The sequence below is a fragment of the Oncorhynchus tshawytscha genome, linkage group LG07 (assembly GCF_018296145.1).
Source record: "Oncorhynchus tshawytscha isolate Ot180627B linkage group LG07, Otsh_v2.0, whole genome shotgun sequence".
Lineage (NCBI taxonomy): Eukaryota > Metazoa > Chordata > Actinopteri > Salmoniformes > Salmonidae > Oncorhynchus > Oncorhynchus tshawytscha.
In genome coordinates this window covers 59490455-59517835 of record NC_056435.1, presented here as the reverse complement: position 1 = coordinate 59517835, position 27381 = coordinate 59490455, and the positions used below count along the sequence as shown (strand labels likewise).

Sequence of the window (27381 nt, the reverse complement as noted above, 5' to 3'; positions counted from 1 at the left end):
GGCATACAGAGGCCCATTGTCAGCAACCATCACTCTTGTGTAGGCGTACACATTTTGGGGAATATTCAGAGGTGGAAATATACGCATATTAATACCATTTCAATTGAGATGTTTTTTGCATTGGATATATTTGCCTTATCAAATGGAGACAGAAACATAAACATTTTACTTCATAATAAGTAGACATAATTGCAAATGATTAAATCCTTCCAATAGAAATAAAAACAATTTAGTTACGAATTTAACTTTAATGAAAAGAGTTGACTCTTCACATGGGAGGATTTCACTGAACAACAAAAGAAAGGGAATATTGAATGATCCCCAATGATCCATCGCATCTCCCAAAAATATTTTCAAACATCTGTAAAATGATAGTCTAGAAACTAAAGCTTTGGTTGTCTTCCTCTTAGGCTTCCATGTCTTCTCCCTGGACCTCCTCAATGTCCACCTCTTGAACATCAGACTCTGAGGCCTCATCTTCACTGTCACTTTCCAACCTTGTTGAGGGTGGCTTGTTGTCAGGCTCAAAAAGACTCAAATTTGCCCGGATGGCAACTAATTTTTCAACCATTGTATTGGTCAGCCTGTTGCGTGCTTTGGTTTGTGTGTTCCTAAACAAGGACCAGTTCCGCTCTGAGGCGGTTGATGTTGGTGGGATTTGGTGGATGATGGAGGCAGCAGGGGAAAGAGCCTCAGATCCACAAAGTCCCTTCCACCAGGTGGCTGATGAGATATGTTGGCACGACTGCCATATTGCATCTCCATCCCAAAGCCCTTGCTTGGAAGTGTACTTCACCAGACTGCCAAGAACCTTGCCCTCATCCAGGCCAAGATGGCGAGACACGGTCGTGATGACACCATAGGCCTTGTTGATCTCTGCACCAGACAGGATGCTCTTGCCAGCATACTTGGGGTCCAACATGTACTCTGTGGGTGTATGGGCTTCAGGCAGACGTCTTCAAGCTTTGTGATGTATTTCAGAACTGCAGTTTCCCCTGCTTGGAACAACAGTGAAGTGGGCAGGGCAATATGGATTTTCTTCTTCTTACATCTGCAAGTAGAGTCTGAATATCAGACAGGATGGCATTGTCTTCTTCAATCAGTGCAATAGCTGCTGCTATAGGTTTCAGGAGTTTCCGGCTGCTTACCACTCTCTCCCAAAATACATCATCCAGTATGATCCTCTTGATGGAGCTGTCCATATCGGCAAACTGTGATATGGCCGTTTATTGGAGAGACTATATCCCCTCCAGGAGACTGTCAAACATGATGCCAACACCACCCCAACTGGTGTTGCTGGTCGGCTAAAATGTGGCGCTCTTATTCTTCTCACTTTGCTTGGTGAGGTAGATTGCTGCTATAACTTGATCATCCTTCACATACCTAACCATTGCCTTGGCTCTCTTGTAGAGTGTATCCATTGTTTTCAGTGCCATGATGTCCTTGAGGAGCAGATTCAATGCATAAGCAGCACAGCGATGTGAGGGTAGGACTCCACCATTGACTCGTTCCTCCATTGAGTCAACAAAAACTTCCAAGCAGCCTTCATGTTCACAGCATTGTCTGTCACCAGTGCAAATATCTTCTGTGGTCCAAGGTCATTGATGACTGCCTTCAGCTCATCTGCAATGTAAAAACTGGTGTGTCTGTTGTCCCTTGTGTCTGTGCTCTTGTAGAGTACTGGTTGAGGGGTGGAGATGATGTAGTTAATTATTCATTGCCCACGAACATTCGACCACCCATGATTTGCTTGACCTTCACTTGAACTTCCAATACACATTGCCTGTGAGCATCAGATGTGAACCAGTTGCGTACACAGCTTGAGCAAGACATTCATCAGCATTTCTCTGACTACATTCCTCAATTGAGTCAAAAAAAACTTCTGGTTTCAGGAGGACCATGAGCTGTTGCTATCGATAAGGTGTCTGATTCATCATTTTCACCTCAAATAGAAGTAGGGGGACTTTTGTCAGAGGTTGCTTGTTGTGAGCGCTGAGGGAACTTTATGCACTTGGCCAGATGATTCCGCATCTTTGTTGCATTCTTCACATATGATTTGGCACAGTATTTGCAAATCCACACAGCTTTTCCTTCTTCATGAGCTGCATTTGTGGATTCGATTACAGGCTCAAAATGGCCAGAAACTTTCTTCTGAAACTTGTCTATTCTTGTTCGGAGAAATTACGGCTATTCCATTCAAGAAATTGACAAGAAACTGAAGATCTCATACAATGCTGTGTACTGCTCCCTTCACAGAACAGCGCAAACTGTCTCTAACCAGAATAGAAAGAGGAGTGGGAGGCCCCAGTGCACAACTGAGAAAGAGGACAAGTACATTAGAGTGTCTACTTTGAGAAACAGACGCCTCACAAGTCCTCAACTGGCAGCTTAATTAAATAGTACCCGCAAAACACCAATCTCAACATCAACAGTGAAAGAGGCGATTCAGGGATGCTGGCCTTCTAAGCAGAGTTCCTCTGTCCAGTGTCTGTGTTCTTTTGCCCATCTTAATCTTTTCTTTTTATTGGCCAGTCTGAGATATGGCTTTGTCTTTGCAACTCTGCCTAGAAGGCCAGCATCCTGGATTCGCCTCTTCACTGTTGACGTTAAGATTGATGGTTGCTGATAATAGGCCTCTGTACGTCTATGTAGATTTTCCATTCAAAATCAGCCGTTTCCAGCTACGATAGTCATTTACAACATTAACTATGTCAATACTGTATTTCTGATAAATTTTATGTTAATTTAATGGACAAAAAATGGCTTTTCTTTCAAAAACAAAGACATTTCTATCGAAAATGTGAACAGTAGTCTGTATTATGATTTTTTTTTCTCGTTCAGGCTTCGACCCCGTGTCATATAAACACACATAAGACATGGATGAATGCATAGAATTGTAGGAAATTACCTTTTTAAAACAGCAACAACAAAAAATCTCTCCCCTATGCAAAATGTGTAGAACTGCAAGAAATTAGCTTTAAAGCTGCAACATTTTATCTCTGCCAACACGAGGGGTGTGAACAGTTTTGGGTTGCATGGGTTGTGAGGTAGGGGTTTGTTACTTTGCCGATAAATTACATTATCCATCCGGACCTTTGCCAGCTAAATTTGTGTTACCGGAACTTGTTAAATATTACTTGTTTACCCCTGATCTATAAATGTCATTGTATGCTGTAGCTTTAGTATTTTTCTTCACTGAAACTAAGGGACCTAGCCCGAACCATGAAAAACAGCCCCAGACCATTATTCCTCATCCACCAAACTTTACAGTTGGCGCTGTGCATTGGGGTAGGTAGCGTTCTCCTGGCATCCGCCAAACCTAGATTTGTCCGTCGAACTGCTAGATGGTGAAGCATCATTCTTCACTCAGAGAACGTTGTTCCACTGCTCCAGAGTACAATTGCAGCTAACTTTACCCCACTCCAGACGCTTGGCATTGAGGTAATCTTAGGCTTGTGTGTAGCTGCTCGGTCATGGAAACCCATTTCAAGAAGCTCCTGACGAACAGTTATTGTGCTGACGTTGCTTCCAGAGGCAGTTTGGAACTCGGTAGTGAGTGTTGCAACCGGGGTCAGATAATTTTTATGTGCTACCTGCTTCAGTACTCGGTGGTCCCATTCTGTGAGTTTGTATGGCCTACCACTTCGCGGCTGAGCCGTTGTTGCTCCTAGACATTCCCAATAACAGCACTTTGATGAACTGACTTGTTGGAAAGGTGGCATCCTATGACGATGCAACGTTGAAAGTCCGCTCTTCAGTAAGGCCATTCTACTGCCCATTTTTGTCTATGGAGATTGCATGGATGTGTGCTCGATTTTATACACCTGTCAGCAACGGGTGTGGCTGAAATAGCTGAATCCACTCATTTAAAGCGGTGTCCACATACCTTTGTATATATATTGTACACTGAGTGTACAAAACATTAGGAACACCTTCCTAAAATTGAGTTGAACTACCCTTTTCCCTCAGAAAGGCCTCCTTTCATTGGGGCATAGACACAAAGTACCCATGTTGACTCCAATTCTTCCCACAGTTGTCAAGTTGGCTGGATGTCCTTTGGGTGGTAGACCTTTCTTTATACACACGAGAAACTGTTGAGCGTGAAAAACCCAGCAGTGTTGCAGTTCTTGAGACACCGAAACCGGTGTGCATGGCCCCCAACTACCATACCCCGTTTAAAGGCACTTAAATATTTTGTCATGACAGTTCTCCCTCATTTGCACAGATACACAATCCATGTCTCATTGTCTCAAGGCTTTGGGGGCTTCCGAGTGGCACATCGGTCTAAGGCACTACCATCTCAGTACTAGAGGAGTGAATTTAAGTGAATTTAACGAGTGACATCATTAAGGGATCATAGATTTCACCTGGATTCACCTGGTCAGTCTGTCATAAAAAGAGCAGGTGTTCCTAATGATTTTACACTCAGTGTATATACTTTTCAAGTCTAAATTGGTTTATGTTTATCTCTTGTGACTTGTGTGTGAATTAGGGTTGGATGTGTCATTTCACGCTTTCAGCATGTTAACAAAACCTCTCTCCCATTCCCCCCCCCCACTCCTCTCTCCATCCCTCTTCCCTTTTTCTCCCCCTCCTCCCTCCCTCCAGCCCACCTGTACAAGTGCCCTGCTTTGAGGGACAGCTGTGGCATGTGTCTGAAGGCTGACCCCAGGTTTGAGTGTGGCTGGTGTGTCCAGGAGAAGAAGTGTTCTCTGAGGCAGGAGTGTGTCCCGCTGGAGAGTAGCTGGATGCATGCCACCACCGGCAACAGCCGCTGTGCCCACCCCAAGATCACCAAGGTACGGACGGGATGGGAAGGATGATACTAGAGGGGGAATTTCTGTAGTAAGCTGAAGTGAGGTAGTTAAGTTTCTATTGGAGTGAAGTTTCAAAGTGAATTTAGATGAGGTATTGAAATCATATGGATGAGACTGGGACAGTAGGGCGGTAGAGGACATGAAGAGAGCTAGACATAACAGAGACTGTATTGTCTCACAGATGGGAAGGACAGAGGAGGCAGTCTATGGGAGGGACATCACTGAGATGACTGATGAAGGGAAGCTGTGTGCGCGTGTGTTTTTGTTTTACTATCATGTTCGGCAATGTTCCCGTGCGCAGCTCCCCCTGGTCTGCCGCACAGAATAAATATCAGCCCGCTCAGAGAAGCACGATTGAAATTCACTCAACTTTCTAGAGTTTTCCCCATTGGTTAATTAACATCTTCAACATTTCCCTTTTACTGTTGGATTTGTGATCGAATCAATGCAGTATTAGCCACCTTCAATGCAACATACCGAAACAAAACGAACTATGCAAGACTTATTAGTATGCCTAACTAACTATGCAAGATATTTTGTTGTAGGCAGAACGCATTGGGAGTAGGATTATATTGCATTAACACGCATGACTCAGCTCATACTCATAACCAATCACAGCTGCAGTAGGCTTATACTCTATGCAAATAGAACATTGCCATATATGGATCAGTGCCATTCACTTTGAACTGGACAGTTTTTACAGCATGAGCAGTCATGAATAGATGCGCTTGCGTTGAGATCAAAGCGAGAGTTGCATGTAGCCAAGTGTACACATTTAAGTGATCATGTCTGAGAAACCGGTGTTTGGAGAATACATTGGCATGGGTGTTGTTAGGCCCTCGACTTCATCTCGGGATGCCAATATATCCTCCAAACACTGGCTTCTCGGGCATTATCACTTTTACACAACAGGTTATCAACATCTTCAAATAATGATTGACAAATTTTCATAAACAACTTTATTTGGATTTAGTTACTGAGTGGCGCAGCGGTCTAAGTCACTGCATCTCAGTGCTAGAGGTGTCACTACAAACACCCTGGTTCAAATCCAGGCTGTATCACAACCGGAGGTGATTGGGAGTCCCATAGCGCGGTGCACAATTGGCCCAGTGTCATCCGGGTTTGGCCGGTGTAGGCCATAATTGTAAATAAGAATTTACTCTTAACTTACTTGCCTAGTTAAATAAAGGTGAAATAAAAATGTAAAAAAATTATTGGAAGAATGTTTTTCACAGTATCTCATCCTTCCACAAGTTATAGTCCCGACACAAATCTAGGGTTGCTCCTCAGGCCGGCTGGTCATTCGTTCCATTGGTTAGTTCAAAATGTTCCATTTCCATACTGGCTGGCAATGTTCTTATCCCTTGCTTGCTAGTTCGCCAACTACGGCTAGCTTACAGTTACATCAAATAGTGCAGCCAGAATAACAACAAAGTAGCTGCGTTTGCATTTGTTTAAGCTGTTTTCTTGTGACCTTTATTACACTGTTGTTCAGAGGAGCTAGCCAACACCACAGCTAACACAATAACTTAAAATTGAAGCTGGAAAGACTGCAAACTATAGTAGCTGCACTTCGTTTCGTTTGACCTTTTTTCAATTGGCTTTTTAAAAAATATATCCATAAAAATGATGCCAGCTGATTCATGATTTCGACTGGCTGAGAAACGCTGCCTGCCTGTCTCGTCCTGACACGTTCATTACTATGGCTCAGCTGGAGATCGAATTTGAGTATTGAAATAATGTTGCAAATGTCGGAGAGACAGACAGCAAGGTTTATACAAATCTCCGCTGTTGAAAACAACTAAAATGTTAGTCTAAATAAATGTGAGAATGTCTAGATGCTTTTATAGTGGAGATCAAGTTTATAACTTGCCTGGTTGGGCTGATGAGACAGTGGATTGTCCAGTCAGATGAAACAGAGAAAATAGGCATTTTAACGTCATAGATTTAGCCAGTGGTAGAATAGACACCGGCTGGAATGCGCTTTTAACCAGCATTCAGGATTAGACCCACCTGTTGTATATTTGTTCATATGCTTTGCTAGTTAGTGAGTTAGCCCAATTGAAAATCATTTGTAGTCAGCAATGGGGGAGTGATTGCTTCCTACAAGAGGACAAAACGTGTACATTTCTTGACATCTTTGAAAGACAAGTCAATCAAATGTATTTATATCAGCAGATGTTACAAAGTGCTATACAGAAACCCAGTCTAAAACCCCAAACAGCAAGCAATGTGGATGTAGAAGCGCAGTGGCTAGGAAAAACTCCCTAGAAATGCAAGGAACCTAGGAAAAAATCTAGAGGAACCAGGTTATGAGGGGTGGCCAATCCTCTTCTGGCTGTGCCGGGTGGAGATTATAAGAGTACATTGCCATTTAAGGCCAGATTGTTCTTCAATATGTTCAAATGTTCATAGATGACCAGCAGGGTCAAATAGTAATCACAGTGGTTGTAGAGGGTGCAACAGGTCAGTACGCAAAACCGGACAGGAAGATCACGTCTGTGACTCAACCCAGTCAAGTGACACACCCCTCCTAGGGACGGCATGGAAGAGCGCTAGTAAGCCAGTGACTCAGTCCCCATAATAGGGTCAGAGGCAGAGAATCCCAGAGAGGGGAGCTGGCCAGGCAGAGACAGCAAGGGCAGTTTGTCACTCCAAGTCAGGTAAATCGTTTTGTTTTGTTTTTGTCTTAAAGGGGCAGAGTTTTGTTTTGAGGCAGGCTTAAATAAGCTAAGTAGCCAATTGGCAGAGGATAGCATAATTTGTCTAATTCTCTGTCATAATGGTATGGGAATAGCAATGCATTTTTTTAATAAAGTGGTTTCTTGCATCAAACAATACAACAACATTTTCAGTCACCTCCTTGTCTGATGGACAAGTGGATAAACAGGTTAATGTTAAGCCCTGCATGTTTTTTTTGTCTCATGAAATGTAGGCCTACATTGAACACCACACATTGGCTGCTACTGTAGGCTGATTGATAGAACCGCAATTTCCATGGTAAAATGTTATGAGATCAATTTCCTCCATTGTTTTTGGTGGTGGGCCACTCTGGTAGGCTTACATAATGATCAACTAGCCACAGAGCCTAGTTGACCACTGTCTGAAACTGTAACTTAAAGCGATTACAGCCTCAGTGTTCACAGTAACACACACTGGAAGTTGCACAGAACTGAAACAATGTTCAGGTTTGAGCTCAGTAGACCAGAAATGTCAGCTTTTATTTCAGCTCATGAAACATGGGGTCAACACTTTACATGTTGGTTTCTATTTTTGTTCACTGTACCCAAGTGTTTCCTTTATTCTGTCAGTTACCTGGTGTTTTTTTAATCTCTCTCTCTCTCTCTCTCTCTGTGTGTGTCTCTCTCTCACTCTCTCTCTCTCTCCCTCCCTTTCTAATTATTTTCTCCCTCTTTCTAATTGTCACACTGAGATGGAGAATATACAGTTTTTCATTTCAGTTTTCTACTACCTCCTTACTGAAATGTCTGAGCTAGTTCACTGTTGGGGGTGATGGATCACATGTCCTTTGCATTTAACTTAATTTCCTGTTTGACACAAGCCTCCTCAGTTTCTGAATGCTTAATGGAGATATTGGAATAATTGTGGCACTGGCACACAGATAGATCCGCTAGCTAATGCTCCCTCACTCACTCATGCTGCACTTATCTCTTTGAAACGCACAAAGGCAATTGGGTTGTGTGTATGGGTTGGAGGGGTGTGTGTGTGTGTGTGTGTGTGTGTGTGTGTGGGGGGGGGGGATCTAAGGAGTAGGGCTAAAGCTTGGCCTGAGGGCAAGATGTTGGTGGCACAAACAGAACACAGTGAAAAAGCAGACATACAGTATAAGAGCTTAAAATATAGAGGTGGGAGAAAAGAGGGTTTGGAAAGCAAGAAACCAAGTGAAAAGAGAGATGGAGGAATGGGAGTGTCTTAACAGTGAGACACAAGGGAAAAAAACAAGTTAGCATCCATCTAATACTATCACAATGTTGCCTCGACGTTGCTACAACATTGCCATATTATTTTCCTCTGACATTAACATTACAGGAACATTGGACAGTGGACATATTACAAACTGAAAACCTCTCATCTTTCCTTGAAACGATCAGTCTGGGTTGTTCCCTTTTGGGTAGTGTAACATTTCACATTTTAACATTCTTTCATAGAGAGCACTTGTTCAACTTAAAAATAATAAAACCATGTTTTCCCATCTCAAGAGATTAAATTCAAAACTGTCTATAGTAAGTGCCATTACGTAACCGTGTTGACCGTATCAGTAAATCCCCATGTGGCACGAGGAATGGGAGGTTCTTGTGTGCAACAGGGAGTGGCAATTAAATGCAAGTTTCAGACTTTTTAAACATTTTTATTTTTGGGTTGGTGTGTTTTGCTCGACCCGTTCAGTTTTCCACCAGAAAATGGCCAAAAGAGTAGAACCGGCTCACCTGCTTTTACACTATGAATTTACTGTTAGATGTTCAATGTTTCTTTTGAAACAAATATTTAAAAAGGAATATCTTCACCATATTAAAACGAGAGTTCATTTTACAAAACACGGTTGACTTTAAAATGAGGGACATGTTTTTTCTTTCTTTATTTTTTTTACCTTAAAATGAGTCACTAATTAATGAATGAAATAATAATCTCAAAAAATGACTTTGTCAAAGTAACAATATAACTAGGGCTTTATATGATGATGAAAACCTGGTGACATTTATTGGGTTAAGTGGGTTAAAGTCTTCCAAGAAGTCACAGAGTGACAGGGATTCAAGGCATGGAGATTGAGAGGCATTTCATGCTATTTATCCCTGTAAATGCTGTTCACTTTGATACATTACAGTACTGAGCAGTAGGGTACCACATTGTTAGCCTGTAATAATGCTAGTTCTACACTAAGTGTACTAGCCGCTGTGTGGCCCGTTTTTACCTTCCGGATTAAGCCTTCATTTATTTGGGACTACTGGGATTGAGAAGCATTTCATGCTATTTATCCCTGTAAATGCTGTTCACTTGGATACATTACAGTACTGAGCAGTAGGGTACCACATTGTTAGCCTGTAATAATGCTAGTTCTACGCTAAGTGTACTAGCCGCTGTGTGGCCCGTTTTTACCTTCCGGATTAAGCTTTCATTTATTTGGGACTACTGGGATTGAGAAGCATTTCATTCTATTTCTCCCTGCAAACTTGCCCAGTTTGACATTGTGCAATATTGAGCAGCATTGTTAGCCTGTCCAAGTGAGACAACGCTGTCCTAATATGGACACCGTAATCCTGTAATATTTCATTAGAGTCAGGCTCTCTCTCTGTCTTTCTCTGTCTTTCTCTGTCTCTCTCGCGCTCTGTCTTTCTCTCTCTCTCTCTCTCTGTGTGTGTTTCTCCCTTAATGGGAAGTGATGTTTTCACTGTGTACATTTTTTAGGGTTTGTATCCGACATCATTTGCTAGATGAACTAATTTTACATACCCAAACAAAAACAGCTGACTCCCTTATGACTTATCCCCCAAAAAACAACACACAGACAGATAGACACAGACAGACGGGCGGACAGACCCTTTGTGTGTGTCAGGGTTGGGGTTAACCCCACAAATGCAATTCTAATTAAATTCCCTCAAATCAAATGTATTTATATAGCCCTTCTTACATCAGCTGATATCTCAAAGTTCTGTACAGAAACCCAGCCTAAAACCCCAAACAGCAAGCAATGCAGGTGTAGAAGCACGGTGGCTAGGGAAAACTCCCTAGAAAGGCCGGAACCTAGGAATAAACCTAGAGAGGAACCAGGCTATGAAGGGTGGCCAGTCCTCTTCTGGCTGTGCCGGGTGGAGATTATAACAGAACATGGCCAAGATGTTTAAATGATAATAATCACAGTAGTTGTCGAGGGTGCAACAGGTCAGCACCTCAGGAGTAAATGTCAATTGGCTTTTCATAGCCGATCATTCAGAGTATCTCTACCGCACCTGCTGTCTCTAGAGAGTTGAAACCAGCAGATCTGGGACAGGTAGCACGTCCGGTGAACAGGTCAGGGTTCCACAGCCGCAGGCAGAACAGTTGAAACTGGAGCAGCAGCACGGCCAGGTAGACTGAGACAGCAAGGAGTCATCATGCCAGGTAGTCCTGAGGCATGGTCCTAGGGCTCAGGTCCTCCAAGACAGAGAAAGAAAAAGAAAGAGAGAATTAGAGAGAGCATACTTAAATTCACACAGGACACCTGTCACACCCTGACCATAGTTTGCTTTGTATGTTTGTATGTTTTGTTTGGTCAGGGTGTGATCTGAGTGGGCATTCTATGTTGTGTGTCTAGTTTGTCTGTTTCTGTGTTTGGCCTGATATGGTTCTCAATCAGAGGCAGGTGTTAGTCATTGTCTCTGATTGGGAACCATATTTAGGTAGCCTGTTTGGTGTTGGGTTTTGTGGGTGATTGTTCCTGTCTCTGTGTTTGCACCAGATAGGTCTGGTTTAGGTTTTCACGGTTCTTGTTTTTCTGTTCATGTATAGTTTTCTTCATTAGAGAACCATGAATAGAAACCACGCTGTATTTTGGTCCGCCTCTCCTTCACCTCAAGAAAACCGTTACAACACCCTGTAAATTCCTCTCCCTGTAAATTCCATTGAATTCAATTTCCAGGTCAGTCTTTGAATTCAAAGATGATTAAATTCCTCTCAATTCAAATGTTAGGTAAATTCCAAGAATTATATTACCATTATTATCACCAACATTTCCACTTTTGATTTCAATCCTCTCAGGCTGATCATATCACAAGTTGAAATGATTCAACACATCCTGCAGTCAATATTTTTGTACTTAAAGCATACATTTCATTAACTGGGAAATATGCAAATATTGAATTCCAATCCAAACAGTCTAATTCCAATTCCATAACTTAAAGGTTATTGAAATTCTAATTGAATTCAATTGAAATTCTCCACTTCATGAGTCATATGGACCCCAACCCGTGTGTCTGTGTTCTTCCTCCGTTGGAACTGGTCGTTAAAAGGCTATTGATTTCCTTGCTATGCCCCTATGTATTGTTAAGCTGCAAAATGGTCTATTTCTGGAAATGGTGGCTTAAGCACTCTATTTCTCCATCTCTCTCTCCTCACCTCTCTCTCTCTCTCTCTCTCTCATATATATATATAGTCCTTTCATAGTGCATCGACCTAGCTACAGCGATGCACCACACCACCCATGTTACAGCACTGACCACATCACCCAGGTTACAACACTGAGCAACCGAACATGGCTATATCACTGACCATATCACCCAGGTTACATCACTGACCACACCACCCATGTTACAGTACTGACTACACCACCCATGTTACAGTACTGACTACACCACCCAGGTTACAGCACTGACTACACCACCCATGTTGCAGTACTGACTACACCACCCATGTTGCAGTACTGACTACACCAACCATGTTACAGTACTGACTCCACCACCCATGCTACAGTACTGACTACAGCACCCAGGAGGTTACAGCACTGACTACACCACCCATGTTGCAGTACTGACCACACCACCCATGTTACAGTACTGACTACACCACCCATGTTACAGTACTGGCCACACCACCCAGGTTACAGCACCGACCACACCACCCATGTTACAGTACTGACCACACCACCCATGTTACAGCGATGCACCACACCACCCATGTTACAGCACTGACTATACCACCCAGGTTACAGTACTGACCACACCACCCAGGTTACAGCGATGCACCACACCACCCAGGTTACAGCACTGACCTGACCACCCAGGTTACAGCACTGACTACACCACCAGGTTATAGCACTGCACTACACCACCCAGGTTACAGTACTGACTGACCACACCACCCAGGTTACAGCACTGACTACACCACTCAGGTTATAGCACTGACTACACCACCCAGGTTACAGTACTGACTGACCACACCACCCAGGTTACAGCACTGACCACACCACCCATGTTACAGCACTGACCTGACCACCCAGGTTACAGCACTGACAAAACCACCCAGGCTACAGTACTGAATACACCACCCGTGTTACAGCACTGAAAAACAACCACCAGTGTGACAAAGGACCTCCATCTTGCATTTTGATATTAATGGCAACATTATTCCTTTTTTTGTATTCAAGCATGCAATTGCAGAGTAGCAGCAGTGTTACAAGCAGCACTGTTACAAACTGAACATTCTTCAGTTGACCTTAGCTTGTGTTTCTCAGTGAATTGTTTCTAAATTGACAATGATTCGTTTGCAACACTCCACTGTTATATAGACTCTGTAGGCGTGTTTCCAGAATATTTCATCTCTGTCTGATATTGCAATTAATGTCTAGTTCTTTTGACCAAATCCATCATGTTCTTCTTACTTTTCAAGTAGATCCCATCGTATTACTTCATGTAAAATATGCATTATGTATGCCAGGTATGAATTCATACATACATTCATATGACTGAATATGTCCAACTCTTTAGACTCAATGACTCAAATGCTTTTATATGACCATATCTTCTGACTTCATTGTCACACTGTTATGACTAGATATATTCTAATTCACATGACACACACACACACACACACACACACACACACCTTCTTCTTCGTCTGCAAACGTAACTCAGAGGTCATTTCACCCCCCTCTATCCCCCTCTCCAGCTCTGAATATATTCTCTCTCCAATGTAGATGTTCCCTTTCCTTTTGATGATAAGACCCTCGACCAGCTCCACTGTGTTCATCTTAGATTCAGCTCTCTCCTCTCAGACTCTTTCTTACCAGATGCTATCTCCAGACCAGACCCACTGCACACAGTGACAACAATAGGCCCCACATAAAGAGCATGGCACAGTCAAAATGCACTCTCTCCTTTTCTTTCTCTCTCTTCTGTGTTTTCTCCTCTTTTTCTGCCTCTCTCGCTCTTTCTTTCTCTCTTACTCTCTGCCCCCTCTCTGTGGATAGATAACTAATGTGTGACGAATAAGCGTAGTGTTTTGCATGGTCTTTTTTTGTCTTCATCTTTTTCTGCTTTGTACGTTTGCTAATACACGTGACACATACCCAGGTTATTTGATAATACACGTGACACATACCCAGGTTATTTGATAATACACGTGACACATACCCAGGTTATTTGTTAATACACGTGACACATACCCAGGTTATTTGTTAATACACGTAACACATACCCAGGTTATTTGCTAATACACGTGACGCATACCCACTTATTTGCTAATACACGTGATGCATACCCACTTATTTGATAATACACGTGACCCATACCAATGTTATTTGATAATACACGTGACGCCTACCAATGTTATTTGATAATACACGTGACGCATACCAATGTTATTTGATAATACACGTGACGCATACCCAGGTTATTTGCTAATACACGTGACGCATACCCACTTATTTGCTAATACACATGATGCATACCTACTTATTTGATAATACACGTGACCCATACCAATGTTATTTGATAATACACGTGACGCATACCCAGGTTATTTGCTAATACACGTGACGCATACCCACTTATTTGCTAATACACGTGACGCCTACCAATGTTATTTGATAATACACGTGCCGCATACCAATGTTATTTGATAATACACGTGACGCATACCAATGTTATTTGATAATACGTGGCGCATACCAATGTTATTTTATAATATACGTGACGCATACCAATGTTATTTTATAATACACGTGACGCATACCAATGTTATTTGATAATACACGTGACGCATAGCCACGTTATTTGATAATACACGTGCCCCATATCCAGGTTATTCGATAATACACGTGACGCATAGCTACGTTATTTGATAATACACGTGACCCATACCCAGGTTATTTGATAATACACATTTTTATACCACTGTGCCACCACTGTGTTTTTATACCACTATACTATTTTAAAACACTGTGCCACTAAAAACAGGTCCCCTGAAACTGTTAGTGTGTTATTTCTAGCATCTAGCATTCATGAGTTCTGTTCTACAAAGTAAATGTAGATGGACTTCAGAAGCGGGAGACGGAGGGCGGGAGACGGAGGGCGGGAGACGGAGGGCGGGAGACGGAGACGGAGGGCGGAAGACGGAGGGCGGAAGACGGAGGGCGGGAGAGGAGGGCGGGAGACGGAGGGGGGAGACGGAGGGCGGGAGACGGAGGGCGGGAGACGGAGGGCGGGAGAGGGCGGGAGACGGAGGAGGGCGGGAGACGGAGACGAGGGAGATGAAGCAGGAGGGCGGGAGACGAAGAAGAAGGGCGGGAGACGAAGCAGGAGGGTGGGAGGAAGAGAGTGATGGCAGACGGGAGATGGACAGAGAGCCCTGAATTCTGATTGGCTGAAAGCCATGGTATGTCAGACAGTATATCACGGATATGACCAAATATTTCGTTTTTCTGCTCTAATTATGTTGGTAACCAGTTTATAATAGCAATAAGGCTCCTCAGGGGGTTGTGATATATGGCCAGTATACCACGTCTTAGGGGTGTGTCCTAGCACTCCGAGTTGCATCGTGCGTATTCCTGGTCGTAATTTGATTTCCATCAGAACAGCCCTTAGCTGTGGTATATTGGTCATAAAACATTTTAAATAATGGAAATATCACATTTACATAAGTATTCAGACCCTTTACTCAGTACTTTGTTGAAGCACCTTTGGCACCGATTATATGCTGCACATATATGCTGCACAGCTATTTGCAGGTCTCTCCAGAGATGTTCGATCGGGTTCCGGGCTCTGGCTGGGCGACTCAAGGACAGTCAGAGACTTGTTCTGAAGTCACTCCTGGATTGTCTTGGCTGTGTGCTTAGGGCCGTTGTCCTGTTGAAAGGTTAACCTTTGCCCCAGTCTGAGGTCCTGAGCTCTCTGGAACAGGTTTTCATCAAGGATCTCTCTGTACTTTTCTCCGTTCATCTTTCCCTCAATCCTAGTCTCCCAGTCCCTGCTGCTGAAAAACATCTCCACAGCATGATGCTGCCACCACCAGGGATGGTGCCAGGTTTCCCCAGACGTGACACTTGGCATTCAGGCAAAATAATTTCATCAGTTTCATCAGACCAGAAAATCTTTAAGTGCCTTTTGACAAACTTCAAGCGGGCTGTCATGTGCCTTTTATTGAGGAGTGGTTCTACCACAAAGGTGATTGGTGGAGTGCTGCAGAGATGGTTGTCCTTCTGGAAGGTTCTGTCAATAGACTCTGCCAGAGTGACCATCGGGTTCTTGGTCACCTCCCTGACCAAGGCCATTCTCCCCCGATTGCTCAGTATGGCTGGGCGCCCAGCTCTAGGAAGAGTCTTTGAAGTTCCCAACTTCCATTTAAGAATGATGGAGGTCACTGTGTTCTTGGGGATCTTCATTGCTGCAGAATTTTTTTGGTACCCTTCCCTAGACCTGTGCCTCGACACAATCCTGTCTCGGAGCTCTACGGTCAATTTTCTTTGACCTCATGGCTTGTTTTTTTTCTCTGACATGCACTGTCAACTGTGGGACCTTATGAATACAGGTGTGTGCAATTTACAAATCATGTCCAATTAATTGAATTTACCACAGGTGGACTCTAAGTTGTAGAAACATCTTAAGGATAATCAATGGAAACAGGATCCACCTGAGCTATATTTCGAGTCTCGTAGCAAAGGGTCTGAATAATTACGCAAGTAAGGTGTTTCTGCTTTTTATTTCATATATTTGCAATCATTTCCAAAATGTATGTTCACTTTGTCATTATGGGGTATTGTGTGGAGATTGCTGAGTAACATGTTTTAAATAATACATTTTAGAATAAGGCTGTAATGTAACAAAATGTGGAAAAAGGCAAGAGGACTGAGTGCTTTATGTGGAGCCAAACATGGTCTGGATGTATAGCGCCAGTGTCTTGGGAACAGGGACATCAGCTGCAGCACCATCTTTCCCCGGAAAGTAAAAGGATCGCAATCACCAGCTTGCTCCTTCAAAGTCGCATGTTCTTGCTGCTCAATCAACTCCATTTGCAGTGATGTAACATCTACCCATCTGAAGATCTGTTTTGCTTCGTCTGACAACTTTGTCACATTTGTGACCAAGGTGGGGTTCTGGATGAGCAGCATCAGTTCTCTTCCAACAGTGAAGTCATCAAAGAGAGCTTTGAAGTTATCCATCAGCTTCTGGATGAAATCAACATGGTTTGGGAACATCTTTGTCTCCCTGTGTTTACACCAGAAGATTGGAGAAGTGGGCAAGTTCTCCCTGGAGATCATTCTTGAAAAGCTCAAATTTCTGTTGTAAAGCCCAGACTGCTGTTATCATATCACACACTGTGTTGTGCCATCCCTGCAGCTTAACATTCAGTTGATTAAGGTGTGATGCAATAGCTGTCAAAAATGCAACTCAGAAAAAACTCAGAAAACTGAGTTGCCTTGTCACTCTTTTGCTCTGATAAGAAAGCTTTGATTTCCTACTGAATGGCCCAAACGCGTTCCAAAGCCACCTGACATTGTAGGGGGTTATCAAAACTGGCATTGGCCTCTGTCAGAATGACTCATAGCAGGCAGTGTTGTAGTGATGTTGCTCTCAAAAAGTTGATCTGTTTCATCATTATTGTCATGACCTCATAATACTTTTTTCCCAGACTGGCACACAGGACAGACTGATGGATGATTCAGTGATATGATGTCAGGTCAGGGTGGTCATCTTTAAAACGTGCAACCAGTCCCTTCCCTCTTCCTGTCATGGCTGGAGCTCCATCTGTGGTGATGGAGACCTCTGACTTCAGATCTCTCCCCCTGTCTGTCAGCATCCCTTTGATGACCTCATGGATATCTCATCCCCGTGTGTCTGCTTCTACATTTGTAAAGACCAATAGCTCCTCACATATAGATTTTCCTACTGTATTATTGATTGTATGTTTGTTTATTCCATGTGTAACTCTGTGTTGTTGTATGTGTCGAACTGCTTTGCTTTACCTTGGCCAGGTCGCAAATGAGAACTTGTTATCAACTTGCCTACCTGGTTAAAATAAGGTGAAATAAATAAAAACATAATTCCTTTTTTGTTTTGTTACAGACACCAGAAGCTGTGCATTATCAGTGTTATCTGTTGATTCATGAAGTTACATTTATTTTATTTTACCATTATTTAACTAGGCAAGTCAGTTAAGACCATTCTTATTTTCAATGACGGCCTAGGAACATTGGTTTAACTGTCTAGTTCAGGGGCAGAACGACGGATTTGACCTTGTCAGCTCGGGGATTCAATCTTGCAACCTTTAGGTTACTAGTCCAACGCTCTAACCACTAGGTGACCTATTATCTTCAGCTAATTTTCCAGTTGTCCTTATTGCTGTGGAATCTGACAGTGGGATCTGGTTGATCATTTCCCTGAGCTCATCTTTTTGTTTACTTTCAAGCAAAGTGTCGGCCATTTCACACATGCATCCTTTAACCATCTCAGCGTCTTTAAATGTTTTTTTTTTGTGTGTGTTTTCCCAAACCCAAGCTTTCCTCAATTAACACTCCATTGCACTTTGTTGGGTTGTCAGAGAATTGACAAGAACTTTTTGAGCTTCCAGTTCCTTGGCGTCCACATCACCAACAAACTAATATGGTCCAAGCACACCAAGACAGTCATGAAGAGGGCACGACAAAACCTACCTCAAAAGAGTGAAAAGATTTGGCATGGGTCCTCAGATCCTCAAAAGGTTTTACAGCTGCACCATCGAACATACTGACGGGTTGCACCACTGCTTGGTATGGCAACTGCTCAGCCTCCGACCGCAAGGCACTACAGAGGGTAGTGTGTACCCCCCAGTACATCACTGGGGCCAAGCTTCCTGCCATCCAGGACCTCTATTCCAGGTGGTGTCAGAGGAAGGCCCTAAAAATTGGCAGACTCCAGCCACCCTAGTCATAGACTGTTCTCTCTGCTACCGCACGGTAAGCGATACCGGAGCGCCAAGTCTAGGTCCAAGAGGCTCCTAAATAGATTCTACCCCCAAGCCATAAGATTCCTGAACAGCTATTCAAATGGCTACCCAGACTATTTGCATCCCCCCCCGGAACGTTGCTGCTACTCCATTATTATCTATGCATAATCACTTTAGTATCTCTAACTACATGTACATATTACCTCAATTACCTCGACACCGGTGCCCCCGCACATTGACATTGACCCTGTACCGGTACCCCCTGTATAGCCCCGCTATTGTTATTTAATGCTGCTCTTCAATTATTTGTTATTCTTATCTCTTACTTTTTCTTTGGGGGGGGGGGTTCTTAAAACTGCGTTGTTGGTTAAGAGCTTGTAAGTAAGCATTTCACTGTAAGGTTGTATTCGGCGCATGTGACAAATAAAATTGTATTTGACTTTGGTGGAACTCTCATATTGGGATTTGAGTTGGTTTATCTTGTTTTTTCTGAGTTGACCCTTGTTCAGGGGATACGTCTGATCAAATGTACTATGCCTGGTGTCATCATGGCGCTTAACATTGGCACTTTTCACAAGAGCTACTGACTCCCTGCAAATCAGGCACATTGGTTTTGTGCTAGTTGTGGGGAGAATGAATCAATACTGTTTGTCTATACTGTCCACTGTCTTTGAATATACGGTTTTCAGAGTCAACGTTTATTCTTTTTTTAAGAAGCCATATTAACAAAGATACTGGCAACTTAGCACCTGTCTGTGATAACAGTTGAACCTCTGTCAAATCTTTCTGCCTGCTTGTCCCAAGGTTCCACAGAGGATATTTGGATTGACACGATTGGGTGAGATGCGGCCTCTTGTATTTGCATATAACCACGCAATTGGATTAGACAGGGCACTTGTAGAGGTGGGCGTTGCTTTAAGAGAGCGTGATAAAAAGAGGTTGCTGAGTTAGAGACCGCTGTGCCAGGTAGATTTTTTTTTAAAGCTGTCTAAAAAAGAATTGGACTTTTATATAACAAAATGTGATGTTGTCCAGTCCAGATTGACCCTTCTCTGAGTTTGGAATTGGCCCGCCAGTTGAATTTGGCTGCTTTATTCTAATAATGTTAGTGTGACCTGCTGTGCTCCAATACGGGGAGGTGTGTGTGTGTGTGTGTGCGTGTACACGTGCACACATGCATGTGTAAAGGTCTGTCTGTCTCCATGCATGTCTATGTGGATTGAGAGAGCGAAGGACATGAATGCTTGTGAGAGTGCTCACCTCATGTGTGTGTACACACACACACACACACCGACTTTGTCCCGCCGGGGGACAAAATGTCACCTCAGCGACCAGCAGTTGTAGAGGGGGTGAGCGAATAACAGTGAATAACCAGGGTGGGTGGGTCAGACAAATGGATGTTACCCTCAGCATTAATCTAATTAACGCAGGTCTTAATCATGCTAGATGAATGATATAGACGGGGCCATTGTCTGTACAGGTCCAGATAAATAGTCTTCTGATTAGTACAGGGCAGCTGTGGGCAGCCATTACCGTGAGCACCTCTAAAGCACCCTCAGGATCATTCACTAAAGAAAATGGGTCATAACCTGAACTCCTTCTAATAGCATTTAGCAGATGAATAGTGAGACTTGAAAGACTGGTCAGCTGGTGTTTTGATAAAGGGGCTGTTTGGGTGGAGGGGTGTATTAACAGAGCTGTGTTGAAAATCACTGCTAAAAGTAAAGCTCATTTGTGGGAGCTGCGAACGGTGTGTGAACATGACCAACATAAACATGCACCTGTGGCAATATGTTGGATGGGCGAGTTCACGACTTTGGAAATTAACCTTTTGAATCCAATATCAAGATCTGTCTCTGTTAAATGTCAATGCAATGGTGCTTTTTTTGGCATGGCATTCATACACACATATTGTCAAAACCAGACTGAATGGTGCAGGGACCTAGGTTTGAGTCCTATAATGATAATACTACTAGCTTATAACAGTAATAGACAGACTGTTCTCTCTGCTTTCTCACGGTAAGCAGTACAGGTGCATCAAGCCTGACACCAACAGGCTCCTGAACAGCTTCTAACAGAAAGTTGACCGTTGTATTTTATTTATATTTATAGTCTTTATGCACACTCACAGGACTCTACACACTCCCGCACACTGACACGCCAACACACTCACAACATGCGCACCCATTTATACTGACTCGACACACACGCACTCACATACAATCATCATATACGCTGTAGCCACACTATTTATCATGCATCATGATGCCTAGTCACTTTAGCACAACACATGTCTACCTCCATCACTCCAGTATCTCTGCACATTGTAGATATGGTATTGGAACTGACCCTGTATATAGCTTGTTCTTCTTATTTTTATTTATTGTGTGCTTTTGTTCTGCCTTGTTATTTTTAGTGTTATATTGATATTGGTTACTGCATTGTTGGATTTGGAGTTTGCAATAAATTCATTTCACTGTATTTGTGCGGGTGAAATTAAAACTAGAAACTCAGGTCTGTCCTCACTCCTCTCCAGTTGTCTCCAGAGACGGGTCCCAGACAGGGTGGAACCATGCTGACCATCACGGGGGAGAACCTGGGTCTGCAGTTCAAGGACATCCAGACGGGGGTCCGCATCGGCAAGGTGGCCTGCACCCCCGTGGAGGCAGAGTACATCAGCGCTGAACAGTCAGTGACTATTAGTCTCTTTGTACTCCTTCCTCTGTTTTGATGCCTTATTCCATCTCTTTATCTCTCTGTCGGTATGCATGTCTCCCCTCCCTCCAACTGTTAGCCCTATTTTCTATCTACCCATCTCACTTTCTTCTCTTTCATCTCTTTGTCTCAGTCCACAAATGCCCTAGTCTCTTACTTCCTGGCATCCTAGAATACTTGTCTGGCTCACTAAGAGATACAGATCATGCACAAACACCTTTTCAACCATATTCAAATCACGCTGACGTCATAAACTCTCACTGACTCATGGTGAGAGTGTATGATGCTTATATGAAGGACCTTAGTGTTTAGAAGCGTAAATGACTTAAGGAAAGCTGCATTTCCCCAAGCACCACAAGGTCTGCCAACAAACAAAAACACTTTGCATCACTGTCATGGGTACTGACAAATATCCTACAATCATAAAAGTGGATGGATATTTCTGATTTGCTTTATATCTGTACTTAAACATATTTGGACCCTACTGTATATGAAGATAGTTGTTTCAAGGATACTTGTGTTTGTTTCAACTCTGCTGTCACCTCCAAACGTGAGGAGCTAACGCTTTACCCCTGTATTTTCGGTTACAAGTAGGGCACGTTGCCATTTTGGCAAACACTTGGCGGCCGTGGTCCACACTCTAAACCAGTCAGGCTGATTTAAAGGCATTTTCCCCATATGGAACGACTCGGAAGTGACTGCTCGTGTCATCTCTGTGAACTTGTCAGAGCCGTAACGGAGTAGGCAGGTTACGGCAATGAGCACAAAGGTTAGGGTTAACTGGCATGTGCAGTGTGGAGATTGGAGAAGGTCGTCACGGATTCAGGTCTGGTCAAGCTCAGCCCACACGCTCTCACAAAGGAGTAGATGCGCAAACACACGTGCAAACACACATGTCCTCCGACGGTAAGTTGTGTGCATACAGCACATGCAAATAGAGTATACACACATAATAATACATCTCTACATCGTCAGATTATTTTCTCACACTCACATACATTATATCATTCTGTTTCTCCCCCTGTTATTTGGTTCCAATTTGTCTACCTGATATTCCTCTTATCATCACTGTGATGATGCCAGTGAAAATGCCTCCATTTACACAATCATCTCCTAAAAACTAGGACAAAAGCAACGGAGTTAATAACTCATCGCAGGCGGATAAAGAGAGGGGGAGTGAGGGGGGGGGCAGTAGAGAGATGGGAAGGATACGAGCTTGTTCAATTAATCACCCCCTCTCTCTCCCTCTCTCATTTTATGTGGCTAATTAACAGTCCAGAGTGTCTGAGGAGGGTAAAACATGAGGGCTCTGTGTGCGTGTGTGTTTGTGTGTGCATGCATGCATGCATCCGTGGATGTGTGTGCTCAATCCTCTGTGTGTGTGGTGTGTCCACGCTGATTACACACATGCTAGCACATGTCTGTGTGTGTTCTCGCCCGCGGTGCCCAACACCTCAGACTCTCGTCCTCTGCCTGAATCATTTCTAAAATGAATTTTCATTTGGCAAGCCGCCGCCCAAGGCCAAACACAAGGCTTATGGGGTTATAATCTCATCTAATACACTCATAGAGACTAGAGGTCGACTGATTAATCGGAATGGCCGATTAATTAGGGCCGATTTCAAGTTTTCATAACAATCGGAAATCGGTATTTGTAACGACATGCCTCTCTCTCGTTGCACTCCACAAGGAGACTGCCCTGTTACGAGAATGCAGTAAGCCAAGGTAAGTTGCTAGCTAGCATTAAACTTATCTTCTAAAAAACAATCAATCATAATCACTAGTTAACTACACATGGTTGATGATATTACTACATATTATCTAGCGTGTCCTACGTTGCATATAATCTGACTGAGCATACGAGCATACAAGTATCTTAAGTATCTGACTGAGCAGTGGTAGGCAGAAGCAGGCGCTTAAACATTCATTCAAATAGCACTTTTGTGCATTTTGCTAGCAGCTCTTCGTTGTGCGTCAAGCACTGCGCTGTTTATGACTTCAAGCCTATCAACTCCCGAGATGAGGCTTGTGTAACCAAAGTGAAATGGCTAGCTAGTTAGCGCGCGCTAATAGTGCTTCAGACGTCACTCGCTCTGAGCCTTGGAGTGGTTGTTCCCCTTGCTCTGCATGGGTAATGCTGCTTCGATGGTGGCTGTTGTCGTTGTCGCTGGTTCGAGCCCAGGGACGAGCGAGTAGAGGGACGGAACCTATACAGTTACAATGGCAATACTAAAGTGCCTATAAGAACATCCAATAGTCAAAGGTTAATGAAATACAAATGGTATAGAGGGAAATAGTTATAGTTAGTTATAATTCCTATAATAACTACAACCTAAAACTTATTGAATATTGAAGACTCATGTTAAAAGGAACCACCAGCTCTCATGTTCTGAGCGAGGAACTGAAACATTAGCTTTCTTACATAGCACATATTGCACTTTTACTTTCTTCTCCAACACTTTTGCATTATTTAAACCAAATTGAACATGTTTCATTATTTACTTGATGCTAAATTGATTTTATTGATGTATTATATTAAGTTAAAATAAGTGTTCATTCAGTATTGTTGTAATTGTTATTATTACAAATAAAAAATATTTTTAAAACATATTTTTTTGGTCCTCCAATCGGTATCGGCGTTGAAAAATCATAATCGGTCGACCTCTAACAGAGACACATTGAACCTCTCTCCTATCGTACCTCTCTAGGTACCAGTGGATGTCATCATCACACACAGCATGGCTATGGATATGTGCAGGGCTATTGCCACGTTCTATGGCTTGGTGATCCTTGGACTAATGCTATGGATATGTCAATGGCTATGATCAAATGTGTCTCTCTCTTTCTCTCTCTCTTTCTCTCTGTCTCTGTCTCAGGATCGTGTGTAAGCTGGCTGATGCGACAGGTTACCGTGTGCAGGAGGCTCATGTGGAAGTATGTGTGAGGGACTGCACACACACCGACTACAAAGTCGTCTCACCCAAGGCCTTCACTTTTGTGGTAAGCACTCATCATACCTGTGTTGAAATGTCCTTCTGTAAGGTTGTGTTCTTTCATCAATTGAAAAGCAACAGTTGATCCCAGAACAGCAGTTGATCCCAGAACAAATGAATTCCTATATCTGACGTCTTCTCTTGGTGTGTTCCTCTTCCCCAGTCTCCCTATTTCACACGGGTACAGCCCTCCAAGGGCCCCCTCTCGGGGGGAACTCACATCACCATTGAGGGGAGCCACCTCAATGCTGGCAGTGCTGTGGCTGTCAAGATCGGCCTCCATCCCTGCCGCTTCGAGAGGTAAACACTCACATCGCCCACTCATCTTGTCTTTGGGATATTGTTTATTATTGATAACATTAATGTCTTTAGTGCTGTATCGATATCTCTATAAGTTAACTGTTGTAAGTGGTCACACTAACTCCGTTTATTTTGAGAATGACTATCTCTGTTACGGGCATGACCAACGTTCTATAGTTAACCCTCCATTGAAGAGCAGCGCTAGAATTAGGGTTTCAAATACTCTCTATAGTAATCATGTTTGCCCGTTGCGCTACATGTTACGAGCTTGATAAGGTGAGAAAACACGATACACAGAGAGTCGGTTCTCCTGCAGCGATCTCTGCGATCTCTGCCTTCATAGTCCGTCATGGTGAAACACACACACACCGTGAACTCGAAGGGTTCATATAAAGCCTCAAATGAACATATTATCAGATGGTCAGAACCTCACAGAGAGGAGAATGCTTTGTTAACACATCTAAGAAGAGGGTTGGGGACATAGAAAACGAAAAGAATGAAAACTGAATGAGAGAAGAACATGGGAGAAGACAATCAAATGTTCACAGCCCACATCAAACCACCCCACAAGACACTCATTTTATCTTCTCAGTAGCATTTCTTAATGAGGAAGAGGAAAACTCAGGCAAAATCAGCCAGTTCAGCCCCCCTTTAAAGACCCTGGAAATGCCCATACATTTATCTTCCTACGCAGACTGTAGTTTCTTGGAACAATTAGCTTTAGATTTAATGTAAGCACTATCGACATGATTGGTGGGTGGTATATAGACAGCCATATGTGACACGGTTTATACAAGGGGAATATATGCATGCTGCAATGACATCTGTTGATATGGGGAAACATGTTGAGCTAAAACCTTGACTAGCCCTGAAAAGACAGCTGCTGTATTTGGTATAGAATTCCAAATACTAGCGATACAAATGTATGGTGATAATATAATATGACAGGGTTAGGGATAGTCATCTTGATCTGTTCTGCTACAGTCACACGAGGGCTCCTCTCAATAGTCAAAGGTAGCTTCCTCCCCTAATCTCCTTCATCTGCACTAATCTGAAAAAACAGGATAGGTGAAATCAAGGTGGATGCCCACTGGGAGGTTTGCTGCCACTTTGTCTAGTTCAATCAAAGCCACATTGACATTATCCCTGTTAAAAAGCCAAACGTAACACAATATCTGCCAATTAAATGGCAGGAATATTGCTCCCAGCGTTTATCTATCACTCTGTATGTAGCCAGTTAGCAATGCTAATGATAACCGTCTTGCGGGTAGACGGACAACCTTCTAAATTAAATGTTAACTGCAAAGTAGGCTTACCTGACAGAACTATATCATGATTATTTGTATCAATTGGGTGGCGGTTGTTTTGCAGACTTTGTCATGACATGTGTTGCCGCAGTAGGCCTAACAGCAGAAACATCACGATACATCACTTGCTAGATGCTCATTTAAAGGGGAATTACATTCAAATATATATTTCGGACCTCAAAAATATTATTGATGTGTGTTTTAAGCATTGACATAGACTCAGATCATCGATTTTCATTGTTTCTCTATGAATAATTGTAATATTGCGAGTAAAAAATGGGGAAAAAAATCCCAAACCAGGAAAAATAAAACAGAAAACAGAATTCAGGGAAATATAATTTTATGGGGCTACCTTTGTAGTTTATTACCCATTAGTTTACCAGGTATGTTAACAGAAAACATCTATTGTACACCAAGGACCAGGGGAAGAGTTGCAGGGTAAAGGAGAAGAGAAGAATGTGCCGATTTGAAAGCTATGAAAAAAATAGTAGCTCAAGTTTCATTTTTTTCAAGTAGCTCTCATGCTCGAAAAGGTTGGTGACCCCCGCACTAGACTTTTGATATTGGAACAGAACATACATAGCATTGTCCTTTCAGACCCGCTCTAGCATAGTGATGTTCTTTGTCCCTAAAATAATGGATTTGAAAAGTGACCTGACTTTTCCACGTGTCCCTCACGCCCTAATGTTTTTTCTTTGTCTCAGAGTTCAACACGGCCGCTTTAATCAAAGTGCATTTACCCTAATCATTCAGCCACTCCCTCTGCAGCCCATTTCTTCCACTTTCTCTCTGTCTCTCTCTGTTTCTCTATTTCTGGCCCTCTCTTCTCACATTATTTTGTGCCGGCCTACAACAACCTTGTCAAAATACACTGCTCAAAAAAATAAAGGGAACTCTTAAACAACACAATGTAACTCCAAGTCCATCACACTTCTGTGAAATCAAACTGTCCACTTAGGAAGCAACACTGATTGACAATAAATTCCACAAGCTGTTGTGCAAATGGAATAGACAACAGGTGGAAATTATAGGCCATTAACAAGACACCCCCAATAAAGGAGTGGTTCTGCAGGTGATAACCACAGACCACTTCTCAGTTCCTATGCTTCCTGGCTGATGTTTTGGTCACTTTTGAATGCTGGCGGTGCTTTCACTCTAGTGGTAGCATGAGACGGAGTCTACAACCCATACAAGTGGCTCAGGTAGTGCAGCTCATCCAGGGTGGCACATCAATGCGAACTGTGGCAAGAAGGTTTGCTGTGTCTGTCAGTGTAGTGTCCAGAGCATGGAGGCGCTACCAGGAGACAGGCCAGTACATAAGGAGGCGTGGAGGAGGCC

The 27381-nt window shown here is 43.0% G+C and overlaps 1 protein-coding gene across 1 annotated transcript in view; it reads left to right on the top strand.

Annotated features, from left to right (window-relative positions):
• The window catches only part of LOC112254952 (plexin-A1), a 402693-nt gene that overhangs the window by 302089 nt on the left and 73223 nt on the right, over window positions 1-27381 (top strand). Inside the window, 4 exon segments of the mRNA XM_042324754.1 lie at window positions 4609-4799; window positions 21265-21416; window positions 24320-24443; window positions 24600-24736. Of these exon segments, the coding sequence (XP_042180688.1) occupies window positions 4609-4799; window positions 21265-21416; window positions 24320-24443; window positions 24600-24736 (604 nt within the window).